Source organism: Stigmatopora argus, chromosome 12 (genome assembly GCF_051989625.1).
Source record: "Stigmatopora argus isolate UIUO_Sarg chromosome 12, RoL_Sarg_1.0, whole genome shotgun sequence".
Classification (NCBI taxonomy): domain Eukaryota; kingdom Metazoa; phylum Chordata; class Actinopteri; order Syngnathiformes; family Syngnathidae; genus Stigmatopora; species Stigmatopora argus.
The window spans coordinates 4,075,886-4,092,278 of NC_135398.1; the positions used below are offsets into that span (position 1 = coordinate 4,075,886).

Genomic DNA, 16,393 nt, shown 5'->3' on the forward strand with positions numbered 1-16,393 from the left:
TAACTGGTATTTAATTGGTACTTAACTCTGTCACCCTTCAAAGGGACCACCTGGACTTCCTGGAATGAAAGGTGACTCTGGATTCAAGGGAGAAAAGGTAAAATTCTGCTAATAATCCACAATTCAAATACAATGTCATGGTATGCAATAAGTGTGTATTGGTTTCTTCACGTACAGGGTCACCCAGGTCTCATCGGTCTGATTGGACCTCCTGGAGAGCCTGGGGAGAAGGGAGACAGAGGTCTTCCAGGAACTCAGGGCTCCTCTGGTGGCAAGGGAGAATCTGTGAGTTCACATTCTATCTCCTCAAAAAAATGTCATGCCAATTTATCACATTTTAATGTACGGGTTTTATCTGGCCAAAGGGTATTGGAGGTTCTCAAGGTCCTTTCGGCCCTCCTGGTCCTCCTGGTATTCCTGTAAGTTGTGTTTTCTTTGTTTTTTGCACCCCACACAGTCTTTCTCTCCAGGTTTTAAACCTTGATGTTAACCCATGTCTTTTTCTATTTTCACCAGGGATCTCACGGGCAAAAAGGATCCAAGGGAGCAAATGTAAGTTAGATTTTTAATGATGAAGTCATCCTTCATTCCTTCATTTTTTAACCTATCTGTGTTGCTGTTTTTTTTTAGGGTGCAGCAGGTCAAAAAGGAGACCCCGGATTGATCGGACCCCCTGGACCCCCTGTACGTTGAAACAAAGTTGCAAGCTACATATAAAAATAATTAAGTGTAACTGGAAATGGTGCAAATATGAAATGCATTTATGAACACCAAAGTTTGGGCACCCAATTTAGCCTTTTCTTTATTTTGTATAACTATATTAGCTGTAAAAGTGACTGTCTACCTTACAAAATAATCATAATAATTATGCAGTATCAATAATACCACATTAGTACCAAGTAATCTCAGCAAAGTAAGCTACTTTTTCATTAAAAATGGCATTGGTCTTTGACATCTAATGAGTATTTCATTGGCTAGATGCTAGCATTTGATTGGTCCTCATCAATTTGAATTTTTTATTGATCCACCAATGAAACATGGCAGTATTGGATTGGCTCTAGTGAATTACAAATAAAATTCAGTTTGCTAAAATGTCTAGCAGACGTATCAGCATGAGATCATTTTTTCAGTCCTTTTATAGGCCATTTAAACTTTAAATCGGTATAGTTTAAGTTCTTTTCTATGCTCTGCAGGGCCCGACAGGTGATATCATCCAGTCGCTGCCCATCCAGCACGCGTCCAGAAAAAACAAACGGCACGCTGAGGAGCAAGCAGATGAAGCGGCGTCCGACTACGGCGTCGATGGCCTGGCTATGGAGGATGTGTTTGGCTCCCTCCACAACCTCAAGCAGAACATCGAACGCATGAAGTTCCCGCTGGGCACTGCTGACAACCCCGCCCGCACCTGCAATGACCTGCGCCTCAGCCAGCCTGACTTCCCAGATGGTAGGCAAGGGTAGAGCTAGTGGTTACAATACCTGTCAACTTGATTTTATATCATTTCAAGTTGTGTACGCCTTATAACACGTGTCAATGTGGCGGCCCGGGGGCCAAATTTGGCCTGCCGCATCATTTTGTGTGGCCCGGGAAAGTAAATCATGAGTGCCGACTTTCCGTTTTAGGATCATATTAAAATGAAGAGTATAGATGTATATTACATTTCCTGATTTTCCCCCTTTTAAATCAATAATTGTAATTTTTTAATCATTTTTTCAATTTTTAGTTCAAAAATCATTTTGTAAAATCTATAAATATATTTCAAAAAGCTCAAATAAACATTGTTTTAGATCTATAAAAAAATGAATATTCAGGGATTTTAATTCAGTTCTTTTAATCCATTTATGAAAAAAATATCTAAATATTATATCTAAAATGGTCCGGCTCACATGAAATCGAGTTGACGTTAACGCGGCCCGCGAACCAACCCGAGTCTGACACTTATAACAACATTTGTTTGGTATTTTATTGTTTTTAAGTACGTTTTTTGTAAAAACTGATCTCGTTTTACCCATTTCGGCTCTAATGTGAATCGTCTCGGTCAATGGGAGCAGACGAAAACATCGTTGTAGACTTAATACTATCATGCTTTTAGCATGATATGCACATGATGAGTGATCAGTCACTTCAGCCTTTTCACTATATAAATATAGTGTGTCAGCAAGCAATGTTCTCAGACAGTCAAGCTGTCAGCGTCATACAGCGACATCTACAGAATCTTGAATTTAGTGCATACTGATTGGGCACGCCATCCACTTTGGGAAAAAAATTCAGACTTCTAAGGGCTCCCTATGTGAGCAAATATGTCCCATGTTGCATTTATACGGTTTATTATCGCTAAATAAGGGGAATTGCAATCATTAAATAATTGGCCAAGTTGACAGGTATGGGTTAGCAATAATAGCAGGTCCGCACAGTACAGTTGTATTTTTTTTTAGCATCTCTATCATAAAGAAATCTATTTTTCTAAACATTCGTTTTATGTATATTTTTCATGTTAGCTATTTTAGCTGAATTCGGTGCTGATTATGGCTGCAAAAAACACTTTGTTTTGTAGTCATGCATTCAAAACCTTCAATCTTTATTCACATTCATTCATTATTTTAAGCAAAATGATACTCAGGAAATGATAGTGAATGGAGACCTTCCAGGATTGGTCCTAATGTTTGTGATTCCCGCTCACAGGTGAATACTGGATCGACCCCAACCAGGGCTGCATCGGAGATGCCATCAAAGTGCTCTGTAACTTCACGGCAGGCGGCGAGACCTGTATCAACCCTGACAAGAAGTCCTCAGGGGTGAATGTGGACCCAGTGCTGCCGAATGCCACTCAATGTACTGATTGGACTCTGCGCTGATACGTCTGTTTTATCTCGTTCTGTTCGGCAGGTCAGAATATCCAACTGGCCCAAGGAGTCGCCTGGTTCCTGGTTCAGTGAATTCAAACGTGGAAAAATTGTAAGCGTTTTCGTACTCTGTTCATTCTGAAATATACGTCAATTTCTATCTTGCTGTGTGTTTATATTGGATCATCTTCATCAATAGTTGAACTACGTGGACGTGGCTGAGAACAGCATCAACGCAGTGCAGATGACCTTCCTGAAGTTGTTGAGCTCGTCGGCGCGCCAGAATTTCTCATACGTGTGCCACCAGTCGGCGGCATGGTACGACGCCAAGGCCGATAACTACGACAAGGCTCTGCGCTTCCTCGGCTCCAACGATGAGGAAATGTCCTACGACAACAGCCCTTTCATCAAGCCGCTCATCGACGGCTGCGCGGTAATTCCTTCTCTACGATCACTGGAAACCACTTTCACTCGCTACCCTAATCCTCAATAGAAACACTATTTTGAACTCCTCAAATCCTACATTGAAGTCCCAACCCTTGCTTACACGACTAACCTAGTTCTTGAAACTCCAAAAAATTTTAACCCATGTTTATACATCTCATCAGAATTTGAATCCCTTCTTTAGAACCCCAAACCTGTCTTAAAATCGTGATTTAGACTTCAACACTGAACCCCATACCTGTCAGCTTATACGTTTTTCCTGTATTTTATACATTTTTTATCATTTCAAATTGTGTACGCCGTATAACAACTTTAGTACGGGATTTTTTTAAGTACGTTTTTTGTAAAACCGATCTCGTTTTACCCATTTCGGCTCTAATCTGGATTGTCTCGGTCACTCGTAGCAGACGAAAACGTCATCGTCGACTGCTAATAGTCATGCTTTAAACATGATATGCGCACGTCCACCTTTTCACTATATAAATATAGCGCGTCAGCAAGCAATGTACCCAGACAGTCAAACTGTCAGCATCATACTGAGACATCTACAGATTCTTAAATTTAGTGCGTACTGATTGGCCACCGGTCTACTTTGTAGTAAATTTTAGACTTTTAAGTGCGCCCTATGTGAGTAAATAAATGCCGCGTTGCATTTGCACGTTTTTTTTATCGCGTAATACGGGGAATCGCAATCATTAATAAGGGGAGAAATTGGATGAGGTAGACAGGTATGGAAACCCAACACAGATTTTAAATCTGATTCAAAGCCTTCTAGTCAAGCCTTAATCCTAATTTATTATATATTGACCAAACTCTAATTTGAAACCCAAGCTCTTGTTGGAGACACCTATCTCCGACTTGAGACCCTAACTCAAGGGTGTCAGACTCGGGTTGGCTCGCGGGCCGCGTTAACGTCAACTCGATTTCATATAGGCCGGACCATTTTAGATATAATATTTAGATTTTTGTAAATAAATGGATTAAAAGAGCTGGATTAAAAGCCCTGAATATTCAGTTTTTTATAGATCTAAAACAATATTTATTTGAGCTTTTTTTAAATATATTTTTAGATTTTACAAAATGATTTTTGAACTAAAAACACAAAAAAATGGATTAAAAAAATACAATTATTGATTTAAAAGGGGGAAAATAAGGAAATTTAATACACATCTATACTCTTCATTTTAATTTGATGCTAAAACAGAAAGTTGGCACTCATGATTTACTTTCCCGGGCCACACAAAATGATGCGGCGGGCCAGATTTGGCCCCCGGGCCACCACTTTGACGCATGTGCCCTAACTGAATCTTGTTTGATGCTGACATGTCTGTGTGTGTGTGTGTCCAGGCTAAGCAAGGCTACTCCAAGACGATTCTGGAGATCAACACCCCTCGCATCGACCAGCTGCCCATCCTCGACGTCATGCTCACAGACTTCGGGGACTCCAACCAGAGGTTTGGCTTCGAGGTGGGTCCCGTTTGCTTCCTCGGCTAGACGACCCCCAGAAACCCCTCCCGCCTTATGGCCCCACCCCCTTAGCCTTTACCCAAACCCCGCCTACCCCCGACGGACAGAGTCGGAGGGCATGAAGCAAAGAATACTAGATAAAGTGTGGAGTGTTTCGCGGCCTCTTGTGGGCTTGTGGGCATGTGACTGAGAAACAAATACAATAGGGGGGAAGGACTTTTGATGCCGTGGTGGTCCGACATGCGCTCGACCAAAGATGTGCGTTTGCGCAAAACACTCAAGGTGCTACACAAATTGCTTTTTGATGATACTGTAATTATTATAATAATTATTATTTTGTACAATATTGTGCCTTTCTGAATCCACCAATTTTAGAAACGTTGCATGTGTCCCAGTTCGTAAATTTTATCTCCCCCGCCCCTTCCTGTTTAAAAGAAAATTTACAACCAGGACATACAGTACATTTGAACAAATTTGTAAGTATGAAAATGTTTGTAAATAAAATTGCCTTATATGACAACGAGCAAAAAAAAACGCAACACAAAAGAGATTTTTGATTGACTGAATGGGCAAGTGGAGTCATAATAAAGGAAATGAAATAGTAATATAAATATTGTCCGAAATTTCTTGTCCTCATCTCAACCAAACGTGGGACATATTTGTCTGTTATATAATACATTGTTTTTTGGTTGTTTTTTGTAACAAGAAATTTTCATTAAGGTCAGTTCTCCACAAAAGACATTGACACACTGTGTGCCTTTTTAAAAAGATAATTAAAACTGGATTCTGAAACTGAATGTGTCTACATTGTCAGCTCTTTTGGAACATTAATGAAAATTAAAAAATAAATTTAAAAAAATATATATTATTATTATTATTATTAAAAGTGACGGGATGAAATACCGCCACCTAGTGGCGTTTATACACATTCTTTTTCACTACAGGTAAATATTTGTATGATGAAAACTTCAAGACTCCTAAAAATAAATAAATAAACAAAATCAATAATTACGAGGGTAAGTGAACGCTCTCAACGTCGTATCTCAAAGCTGCAAGCATCGTATGTCAAGGACTTAACGTTTCGGTTGCGGGGATGCGCACGCGCGTGATCGCGTCAATACGAGCAGCTGCATCTTGATTTGGACCTTCCGAACCGAAGACGACGGGACAAAGTCACGAGTGGGCGACCAAATGAAGCGAATTTCCCTGTTTTTCCTGAAATTGGTGCGTTTATACTTGATTGGCCGCTTCGAGGCACCTGCGTTATTGGGTGAGCGGACAGAGGAGTGAACTCGATCGGGACATTTTGTTTGTTTTTGTGTTTGTTTGTTTGGTTGGTTTTTGTGTGTTTGTGTGCCGAGTTTTGGTGGTAGAACCACGTGATGACATGAAGATGCAGACGCCGTCAGTATTGCTGGTTTTGATGCGTCTTTTGGACTCCTGGCCGCCAGTGGTGAGTTCACATGCGCCTCGGAACAAAAAAAATGCGCACCTGGGCGCTACGTAATTTTAATTAAAATCATGTTGGTATTATTAGATTTTATTCTAAGAATAAGTGTATAATCCTAATTTGCTTTTACTCTGAAGTATTGTGCTTTCAACATAATTATATAAATACATAAACATGCATATATTTAATATCAATTTTCACATTACACATAGTATATGGATCTTATGAGGCATCTATTTAGTCATCTTATTGTCTAATCATTGTTTCTATATCATTGTGTCATCTAGAATTTATTTTAAATATATAATTCATGCTATTGTATGTTTTTATATACATATGAGTATGACTATTATTTTGAATATATGTATTGGTCTAACCATCATTTAAGCAAATGAATATTAACATTGACTGTATTCTACATATTTGTACCATGCCAATGACAAAATGTCATTGTTTTCTTCTGTTACGCTGCGAGGCAGAAATTTTGAGACATTATTGCATACCATTGTTATGACAGGGTGTCCCGAAACTTGTGTGAATCACATTGAAATGCAATTTTTTTGTGCATGTATGTCCAAGCAGACCACAGTAAGGCCTGCGGAGGGCTGGCAAGTGTTTGGCTCAGCGCAGGACGCCAGTGGCCGTTGCGTGTGTACGGTGGTGGCACCCGGGCAGACTTTATGCTCCCGGGATGCCAAAGGACGCCAGCTGCGACAACTCCTGGAAAAGGCACACACACACACACACACACACACAAAATGCACTCACACACAAATAGTACTCATACTGAGTCATTTCCAATGTCGGTCGATGCAAATGACACATTTATTTTTGTCCATGTGAGGAGGCATTGATTGACCTAAAATAAAGTCATAGAGGAAACTAGGATGTTCTTTTTTGGGTGGGTTGTTCTTTTACAGGGGGGTCAAAAAATGTCCATACAGATTGACAAATACAGATTAGCATTAATGTTACTTCCCATCAGTGGCGGTCCGTGCATTTTCTCATAGCGCCTTCAACGAATCAATCCAACCCTCAAAAACTATTTTATGGCTATTAAACCTCTACTGCAGCTACAGCTGCGACACATAAAAAATAATGAATAAATCAATGCACAAAAATGGGGTAAAATCCACTTCCTATCAGCATTTATTGATTAAATACAAATACTGGAGCTTTTCAGACATTACAACCTGGCCAGGGGGGTGATTTTCCCGGGAAAAGACAGCGATGAACGTCAATGGCGTACCGGCAAATATTGCCCGAAAATGGGGTAAAATCCAGCCGAAAACAGCATTTATTGATTAAATACAAATACTGGAGCTTTTTAGACATCAGAACCGGGCCCGGAGTATCATTTCCCTAGGAAAAAGACAGTGATGAACGTTGATTTGTCCATATACGTCCATACACGAAACGGCAAAAAATGCACTAAAATGGGGTAAAACCCACTTCCTAACAGCATTTATTGATTAAATACAAATACTGGAGCTTTTCAGACATTACAACCGGGCTAGGGGGTGATTTCCCCGGGAAAAGACAGTGATGGACGTCAATGACGTATCTCTACGCCTGCGACAAGGCATTGTGGTGTTGACAACTCAAAATCTGATTGGTTAAAGCAACAGTCTTATCGACGCTTGTTTAATGCAGCAGAGCCTGCAGAACTGATTGTGAAGACCTTGAGGCAGATTTCTGACCCTGGCAACAAATAATGGCTGAAATGTGATTGGTTAAATGCTTCAATTTAAAAACACATCTGGAAGCAGTGCAACCAGGGGGAAAGCAATGAAAGGAAGATCACAGATAATTTGGAATTATTTAATAAGTATTGATGGACAAAATATAATATATGATTCAGATGTTTCTTAGGCCAGCAGAGAAGGCCTTGAAGGCCCTGACGGCCCGCCACTGCTTGCCATCAGGTCCACAACATGTCTCAATCGATGGAAGTTCTAAACCTACGGACTCAGAGGGATTTCCAGTACATCATGAGGATGGAGAGCCTCATTAAAGGTCTGCGCTCGAAATTCAGACAGATGGACTCGGATAGAAGGACGATGGCCACCAAAAATTTTCAGGTACGCGCCGTCCCAGAGGGTGAAATTTGACGATTTGTGACGTTTTCCCCGTTGTCTCGACAGGAGCTGAAGGAGAAGATGGACTCCCTGCAGCCGCTGATCCCAGTGCTGGAGCAGTACAAGACGGACGCCAGGATCATCTCGCGTTTCAAGGACGAGATCGGGAATTTGTCCGCCGTCTTGCTAGCCGTGCAGGAGCAGATGGGAACTTTTGACTACGATCAGCTCAACCTAAAAGTCAGCGGCTTGGAGAACCGCCTGAGAAGCTGCATGAGCAAACTCAGTGAGTTATGACAATATATCAAGATGCCCTGTGCATCTGAAATTACCAAAAATGTTAGTTTTTTTGTAGCTAATTTAAAAAAAAATCATTAGGGGTGTCCAAAAATCAGAAGATGCAAGGGACCACTTGAAATTCCTTCCAAATTATTTGTTAAATAAGCGATCGTAATCAAGTAGAAAAAAGATCAAGTTTAAAAATACTTAAGGTATTAACTCATTGGCTGCCATTGACATGAATAGACGTCCATTCGTTGCCTGATCATTCGGCCCCAGTCAAATTGGATTGGACATTTTATAATCTGATATCTGAATATAGCTGTCAATGACACAACAATAAAATAATCTAAAGTTATAAGGATATTACAAAATATATACTATCCTTATGTATATTTACACTACTGAAAAAAAATCCAGTTTTCTACTTTTCGGTTTTTGACTCCTCAGCTAATAGAAAAGTGATTTTTAAGTGACTATGTTAATCTACTGTTAAAGCTGAGTAGGCTCGTTTTAGGCTTCTTGTGTGGGCCATATTTATTGATATTTTAATCATTTGCCGCATGCCAATAAAAATTGGAGTTTGGACGGGATTCTTAAAATAATGTATTTTCCATCATTTCACCAACTATTGTTTTTCCCTGGATTTTGTGTGTATATTTAGCTTGCGGCAAGCTGATGAAGATCACCGGGCCAATCACAGTGAAGACATCTGGGACGAGATTTGGTGCGTGGATGACAGATCCGCAAGCGTCACCCAAAAACAATAAGGTCAGCGAAGACAGACAAAAAACACACACACACCTTTTTTAACCATGAATTTAAAAAAAAAAAAAGTGTAAATGACACAAACTGAACAAACTCTTGTATTACTATGGAGTGGATGCAGTGTTTCTAAAATATTAAAAATATTTTCATTGAAATTAGCTCATTCACAAAAATGTCTTAATGTCTTCGATGTTTGATTAGTAGTTTCTTGAAAATAACAGGATAAAAAAATGTAGAGATTTTTCCCCCTTTGAATATATACATCTTTACATGTAAATGTTAATGTATGAAAAAAATGAAGTTTGATCTTTAAAATGTAATGTTGAATTCATTATTTGAGGGATTTCCTTGTGTCCTTTTTTGTTTTAAAAAATGATAAATATTTTTTTAAAAAAATGTCCAACTTCTCTATGTCAAACGGAACACTTTCTAATGTTCTAAAAAATACAACTTAATTCTGAAAAAAAAACACAACCATTTTCTGTGTTGTCTATTGACTTGAATGCACTTTCTTTATTTATTGATTGGCAGGTTTGGTATTTGGACGGCTACACCAACAACAAGATCGTCAAAGAGTACAAATCCATGTCCGACTTTGCGTCGGGCGTGGAGTCCCGCACGTACACGTTGCCCTTCAAGTGGGCGGGAACCAATCACGTGGTGTACAACGGCTCACTCTACTACAACAAGATGCAGAGCAACATCATCGTGCGCTACGGCCTGGCCACGGGCCGCGTGCTCACCCAGCGAGCGCTGGAGCGCGCCGGCTTCCACAACGTGTACCCGTACACGTGGGGCGGCTTCTCCGACATCGACCTGATGGCCGACGAGCTGGGCCTGTGGGCCGTGTACGCCACCGACCGCAACGCCGGCAACGTGGTCCTCAGCCGCCTGGACCCCGCCACGCTGAGGATGGTGGCCACGTGGAACACCGAGTACTCCAAGCGCAACGCGGGCGAGGCCTTCATGATCTGCGGCACGCTCTACGTCACCAACTCCCACCTGACCGGCGCCAAGGTGTACTACTCGTACTCCACCGCCACGTCCGCCTACGAGTACATTGACGTGCCCTTCCACAATCAGTACTTCCACATGTCCATGCTGGACTACAACGCCCGAGATCGGGCGCTCTACGGGTGGAACAACGGACACCAGGTGCTCTTCAACGTCACGCTCTTCCAAGTCATCAAGTCGGACGACGACGCTTAAGTGATGGTGGTTTACAGCGTGGAGTTTGCAGGTTGTCCACTGACCTGCGTGGGTTTTCTTCGGGTACTCTGATTTCCTCCCCCATCCCAGAAAGCATCCAAGCTAGGCTGATTGGACACGCCAAATTATCTGTAGTGGGAGCGTGCCGGGTTGTTAGTCTCCGTTTTCTTTCCCCTACGGTTGCCAGGCAACCAATTCATTTTGCCCCCGAAAAATTAAAAACAAAAAAAGTAATCATACGCTTTATTTTGAACCCCAAAAAATAAAAATAAAAAAGTAATCATACGCTTCATTTTGAACCCCAAAAATTAAAAAGTAATCATACGCTTCATTTTGAACCCCAAAAATTAAAAACAAAAAAGGAATCATACGCTTCATTTTGAACCCCAAAAAATTAAAAACACGCTTCATTTTGAACCCAAAAAATTAAAAACAAAAAAGTAATCATACGCTTCATTTTGAACCTAAAAAATTAAAAACAAAAAAGTCATCATACGCTTCATTTTGACCCAAAAATTAAAAACAAAAAAGTAATCATACACTCCATTTTGCCCCCCAAAAATTAAAAACAAAAAAGTAATCATACGCTTCATTTTGAACCCAAAAAATTAAAAACAAAAAAGTAATCATACGCTTCATTTTGCCCCCAAAAAATTAAAAACAAAAGTAATCATACGCTTCATTTTGCCCCCGAAAAATAAAAAAATAAAAAGGATTCATATGCTTCATTTTGAACCCAAAAATTTAATGTGTTTAGACTTTTTAGTGTAGCCGTTGTATTTTCTGACCGCCAGCAAGCAATTTGCTTTGCTGTATTTTCATGTTGAAGCTCATTAACTCATCTTACCAAAATCACCAACTTTAAACTTTAAATTCTTTGAAGAAGTTGCGCTTTTCAATATTGTGTATTTTGGTTAGCGTGTCAGCCCCACAGCTCTGAGGTCCTTGGTTCAAATCCAGGTCGGTCCACCTGTGTGGAGTTTGCATGTTCTCCCCGGGCCTAAGTGGCTTTCATCTGGGTACTCCCGTTTCCTCCCACATTCCAAAAACATGCATGGTAGGCTGATTGGACACTTTGAATTGCCCCTAGGTATGGGTTGTGAGTGTGCATGGTTATCCATCTCCTCATGCCCTGCGATTGGCTGACCACCGATTCAGGGCGTCAGCTGGGATAGGCCTCAGCACCCCCCGTGACCCTAGTGAGGATAAAGCGGTTACAAACCACTTCCTATAGGTTTGTTGCTGTACTGTCCGCTTGAAATATTTTTTAATCACGGCCATTTTGTAGCATCCAGATTGTTGTTTTCGAATTTTCTTTTTGTTTCGTGCTCATCTGCAGCTGTGTTGTTAGAAAGGGCATTTCACGGAATAAATAAGAAGATAATCACAGTAACAAACGTATCCTTCATGACGTTCCCTCCATCCCGACTTGCTTCCAGTGTTTCACCTAACAAAAAGCCACTCTAAATGCAAATGACACTGCGACTCATTGCCTCAAAGCTACAAAACAGGTGGGTGAAAGGCGATTTTATTTTTATTTTTTTATTTTCCTTCTTCAAGGTGGCAGTCATTATTCCTCAAGAGAGAGGATCCAATCACGGGTTGACAACAAATCAGCAAAAACAACTAATTTGACTTTCATGTGATTCAACCAGGGGCATCAGTAGATTCTGAGAAAAGTGGCTTAACACACTGGATGAGCAAAGGATAGTCATTAATATAGTAGACAATCCCAAAAAAATCTCAAATAATTCTCAAATAGAACAAAAATAGCCTTACTATACATGGCCTTTTTTTAACCAAAAAAGCCTTACTATACATGTTTGTTTGTTTTTTTTACAAAAAAAGCCTCACTATACATGGTCTTTATTTTACAAAAAAACAGCCTTACTATACATGGTCTTTATTTTACAAAAGAAGCTTTACTATACATGGTCTTTTTTTATTACAAAAAAAGTCTCACTATACATGGTCTTTATTTTACAAAAAAAGCCTTACTATACATGGTCTTTATTTTACAAAAGAAGCCTTACTATACGTGGTCTTTATTTTGCAAAAAAAAGGCCTTATTATACATGGTCTTTTTAATAACAAAAAAAAGCCTTACTATACATGGTCTTTATTTTGCAAAAAAAAAGCCTTACTATACATGGTCTTTTTTAACCCAAACATATTTGTTCATAAAATGACCACGTTTGGTGGGGATTTTATTTGTTCCACACAAAAAATTAGACCAAGTATAGCAAGGCTTTTTATGTGAAACAAGACCATGTATATTAAGGCTTTTATTTGTTGAAAAAATGACCATGACTCGTAAGGCTTTAAAAAAGACCATATAATTAGTAAGGTTTTTTTCATTAATAAAAGTCAATGTATAGTAAGTCTTTTTTTCTTTAAAAAATGACCATGTATAGTAAGGCTTTTCATTCTTAACAAATGACCCTGGATAGTAGACCTTTAAAAAAACATACACATTGCGCCACTAGAGGGCGCCCTCTTTTTTTCTTCCTGCTCTTAACTTCCTGTCTCTTTTTAAGATGCATTACCGAGGTCAGAGTTCAACAACGGCAATCTTCAAAATGGCGGATGGACCAGCGGCCAGCACAGTAGTAGACAGAGCAGCTCAGAAGTGACGGTTTACCGAAGAAAGACTGGATAAACTTCTTACAGGACGATGCAGCGCTTTCGGTACGTTGTCATTTGGGGATTTCGAAGCCCCAGCTCTCATTTTAAGAGTGCCTTTTGACGCGAGCATGCTCCGTCGGGGTGATGTAGCCCCATGTGGTTGGAGACAAAATGTTTGCAAACAATTTGGCTACATTGCGTTGCCTCTAGCTCTTTATGTTTAAAAAGAAATCATTCCATTGTGTGTTTCAGTTCCTCAACGAGCACAGACTGCTGGGAAACATCAAGAATGTGGTTAAAACGACCACAAAGGACCAACTTGTCGACGCCATAGCGAGCTGTTTGTCAGCAAAGTGAGTCGTTTTTTCAATACTAGTTTCTATTTTCTCTCTCCGTGTAATGATTAAATGTCAGCGTTCAATGCTTTACTCATTTAGCTTGTTTTGCATTATGATACATTCAACTTTTGAATGAAAACACACTAACTGAGCTCGTGTTGATTTTTAATAGCAAAAACCTGGATAATTCACACCCACATAAGTGCTATTAGTGGCGGTGTAAGAAGTAAACAGTAGACAAATAGAATGCACGTATACCAGTGGTTCTTAACTTTGTTGGACCCGTCGAACCCTACTTTAATCTGAAATAAACTATGATTTTTCAAATTCAAGATACATTCCTCGCAGAGGAATGTCACATGATCATCTGCAGCCAGTTATGGTCAAACGGGACATGTTATCGTGAATAGACCTGATGAATCCATGTGTCTTGACCTCTGTAGGAGAGACTCCACCGAATCCTTATTCATTCAACATTATTTTTTAAATGAATGGAATTGAAATGATTGACTGGTAAAACTTCATAATCATGCTGTGTTTTGTAGATGTTTAAAGCCACGGAGATGGAGGTGAAAGCTGTCAAAATTGACGAAGACCATAGAAATCAAGGCAGAAGTTCTGGATGAGGTAGGACCTGTTTCAGGTTTTTATTTTCATGTCATGCGTACTAAACGTACTCATTTTGTATCTTGCTTCTCTTAAGGGTCCAGCCAAGTTAACAATTCAACGCTGAAGAAAGGGTGACGGTGTGAACGGCAGTCTTGGACACCTTCATCCCCTCACTGGTACTTGTTGTTATAGAGCAGGGGTCTTCAACTCTGGTCCTTGGGCACCTGTCCAGTTTGTTTTCCATATCTCCCACCACATCTGAATCAACTTATGATCATTTGATTTTGGTGTGTTGGAAGAAATGGAAAACAGATTGGATAGGGGCCCTTGAGGACAGGAGTTGTAGATCCCTGTTATAGTGACTTCAATTACTTTTGAGTGTCTCTACAGTGGACAAAAAGAAAATGCAAACCAGAGGTATGTTTAGTATTTCAGAAAATTTTCCCCCTGTTTTGGCTGTAATGTTGTGCAGACTGAGGAGACCCTTCCTGGTAGGTAACTTTTTAATGTTGATAGAAAACACTTAGGTTTTTTTTTTGGTCAAATTGACTTAACCCTGGCTTTTTTCCCCCTTCCAGAATTCTGCAGCCACTTACTGATGGATGATTGGTGTCTTTTGCAGTGGGATGGTGTGCAGACCAAGGAGACCCTTCCTGGTAGGTAACTACTTAGGTTTTTTTTTGATCAAATTTTGACTTAACCCTGGCTTTTTTCCCCTCCTTCCAGAATTCTGCAGCCATTTACTGCTAGATGATTAGCCCACCTGAATGCCACTTATGGAAAAATAAAAGTTCTTGAATTGTATACATGTCTTATTCTTCATTTACCCAGCAAAATAATTCCAGTAAGTAGTTTAGTTGAAATATTTTATTAACAGGAAAACATTTAGAAAAACACAAATCAGATATAAAATGGCATAAGTATTTTATTTAAAAAAAAAAACAAAAAAAACATTTGCTCCAAAAGGGAGTCAACAAGCATAAAATGGCATAAGTATTTTATTTAAAAAAAAAAAAAAAAAACATTTGCTCCAAAAGGGAGTCAACGGAGCAAATGTTAACAAGCATAAAATTAAAAAAAAATTTGCTCCAAAAGAGAATGTTTTTTAAATTTTATACTTATGCCATTTTATACTTGTTAACATTTGCTCCGTTCACTCCCTTTTGGAGCAAGTGAACGGAGCTAATGTTAACAAGTATAAAATGGCGTAAGTATAAAATTTAAAAAACATTCTTTGAGCAAATGTTTTTTTTTAATTTCATACTTATGCCATTTTATACTTGTTAACATTTGCTCCGTTCACTCCCTTTTGGAGCAAGTGAACGGAGCTAATGTTAACAAGTATAAAATGGCATAAGTATAAAATAAAAATAAAACATTTGCTCCAAAAGGCAGTGAATGGAGCAAATGTTAACATGACATTTCTATTCTTTACCTTGGGAGTCTCTCCAATCACTGTCTGCACAAGCCAGAGAGCCATGGACCTCAGCTATAAAAGAGGGGGAAATGTTATGTTCAGTGAAACCTCACCGTGGTGATAGAATTCATAAAACATGTCATTGAGTTACACAATTGTATCTGACTATAATGATGTTTTAAGCTTATATTTAATTTGGATATTGTACAATAAACAAACATACTAACCTTCAAGAAGCATGCCATCAATCTCCAAAGTGCAGAGCTCAGAGACGCCACATGATGCTAGCGAGGAAGATCACCTGGTCTTCCAGATTCTGAACGTGGGCCTGATGCGTGCAATAAAAAGCAAAAGTTATGATATATAGAGAGAGAGACTGGAGATTCAATAGATAGGTTTTGTGGAAGTAGTTTTACCTTGGTCTGGTCTGGCCCAGTCTCCTCTCCTCATAACCTCAAGGGTGTGTGTGTGTGTATTTGGGACACACTGGAATCGCTGCATGATCCTAAAAAGGAAAACTTGATTTAACCAAGCTATTTGGGAGTTGCCAAACAATTATTACAGGAAAGAGAAATCTTACAAGAAATTTAATATACGATCAAGATAGAATGAAAATAGGTTACTGGGTGTTCCTTGCTATTTTCCCTTTTGCAGACAAGGTGATTTAACATAAAACTGACATTATAAACGAGGAAAAAATGGCTTAGAAATGTTTGTATAAATGATGGTTTTTAAAGAGAGAATTACAAATTGGAAACGGGTGTTAAGCCCTCGCATTCAAAACTATCATTACATGCTACAGAAACCAAATCATGCCTCTCGATGTCATTATGGAGTGAGCATTTACCCATCAAACTGCACGTTGA

At 39.4% G+C, this 16,393-nt stretch overlaps 2 protein-coding genes and 2 long non-coding RNA genes across 8 annotated transcripts in view; 3 read left to right on the forward strand and 1 right to left on the reverse strand.

The window, feature by feature from the left end:
- LOC144085640 (collagen alpha-1(XI) chain-like) overlaps window positions 1-5,551 on the forward strand; it is a 63,981-nt gene extending 58,430 nt beyond the window's left edge. For all 3 annotated transcript variants that reach the window (XM_077615117.1, XM_077615116.1, XM_077615118.1), the window contains 10 exons: window positions 44-97; window positions 178-285; window positions 366-419; window positions 517-552; window positions 631-684; window positions 1,194-1,446; window positions 2,683-2,795; window positions 2,887-2,955; window positions 3,043-3,276; window positions 4,635-5,551. In XM_077615117.1, the coding sequence (XP_077471243.1) occupies window positions 44-97; window positions 178-285; window positions 366-419; window positions 517-552; window positions 631-684; window positions 1,194-1,446; window positions 2,683-2,795; window positions 2,887-2,955; window positions 3,043-3,276; window positions 4,635-4,781 (1,122 nt within the window). In that variant the 3' untranslated portion in view covers window positions 4,782-5,551. The remainder of the gene's footprint in view (window positions 1-43; window positions 98-177; window positions 286-365; window positions 420-516; window positions 553-630; window positions 685-1,193; window positions 1,447-2,682; window positions 2,796-2,886; window positions 2,956-3,042; window positions 3,277-4,634) is intronic.
- Window positions 5,552-5,800: 249 nt separating this feature from the next.
- Window positions 5,801-10,837, forward strand: LOC144085641 (noelin-3-like). Its single transcript, XM_077615119.1, has 6 exons — window positions 5,801-6,207; window positions 6,787-6,933; window positions 8,130-8,285; window positions 8,349-8,568; window positions 9,226-9,332; window positions 9,861-10,837. Exons 1-6 carry the CDS (start codon window positions 6,142-6,144, stop codon window positions 10,536-10,538), a joined length of 1,374 nt encoding a protein of 457 aa, XP_077471245.1. The 5' UTR covers window positions 5,801-6,141; the 3' UTR covers window positions 10,539-10,837.
- Window positions 10,838-13,058: 2,221 nt separating this feature from the next.
- LOC144085512 (uncharacterized) lies at window positions 13,059-14,914 on the forward strand. 3 transcript variants are annotated; one of them, XR_013304162.1, is made up of 6 exons: window positions 13,059-13,226; window positions 13,416-13,516; window positions 14,047-14,128; window positions 14,205-14,601; window positions 14,689-14,766; window positions 14,837-14,914. It is a non-coding gene; the product is annotated as an uncharacterized LOC144085512 (long non-coding RNA). The 3 variants fall into 3 exon arrangements; XR_013304163.1 differs by having other exon boundaries at window positions 14,205-14,286; window positions 14,410-14,766; XR_013304161.1 differs by having other exon boundaries at window positions 14,205-14,766.
- Window positions 14,915-15,022: 108 nt separating this feature from the next.
- On the reverse strand, window positions 15,023-15,997 carry LOC144085513 (uncharacterized). The gene is made up of 3 exons (XR_013304164.1): window positions 15,944-15,997; window positions 15,755-15,855; window positions 15,023-15,599 (listed from the first exon to the last, which is right to left on the reverse strand). It is a non-coding gene; the product is annotated as an uncharacterized LOC144085513 (long non-coding RNA).
- Between the last annotated feature and the right edge of the window lie 396 nt (window positions 15,998-16,393).

Excerpts from the sequence above, each read along its gene's own strand:
- LOC144085641 (XM_077615119.1), top strand. The coding sequence starts at position 6,142 with ATGAAGATGCAGACGCCGTCAGTATTGCTGGTTTTGATGCGTCTTTTG. Across the intron at positions 6,934-8,129 it reads TGCGACAACTCCTGGAAAAG|GTCCACAACATGTCTCAATC; the intron begins GCACACACACAC and ends GCTTGCCATCAG. Across the intron at positions 8,569-9,225 it reads AAGCTGCATGAGCAAACTCA|CTTGCGGCAAGCTGATGAAG; the intron begins GTGAGTTATGAC and ends GTGTATATTTAG.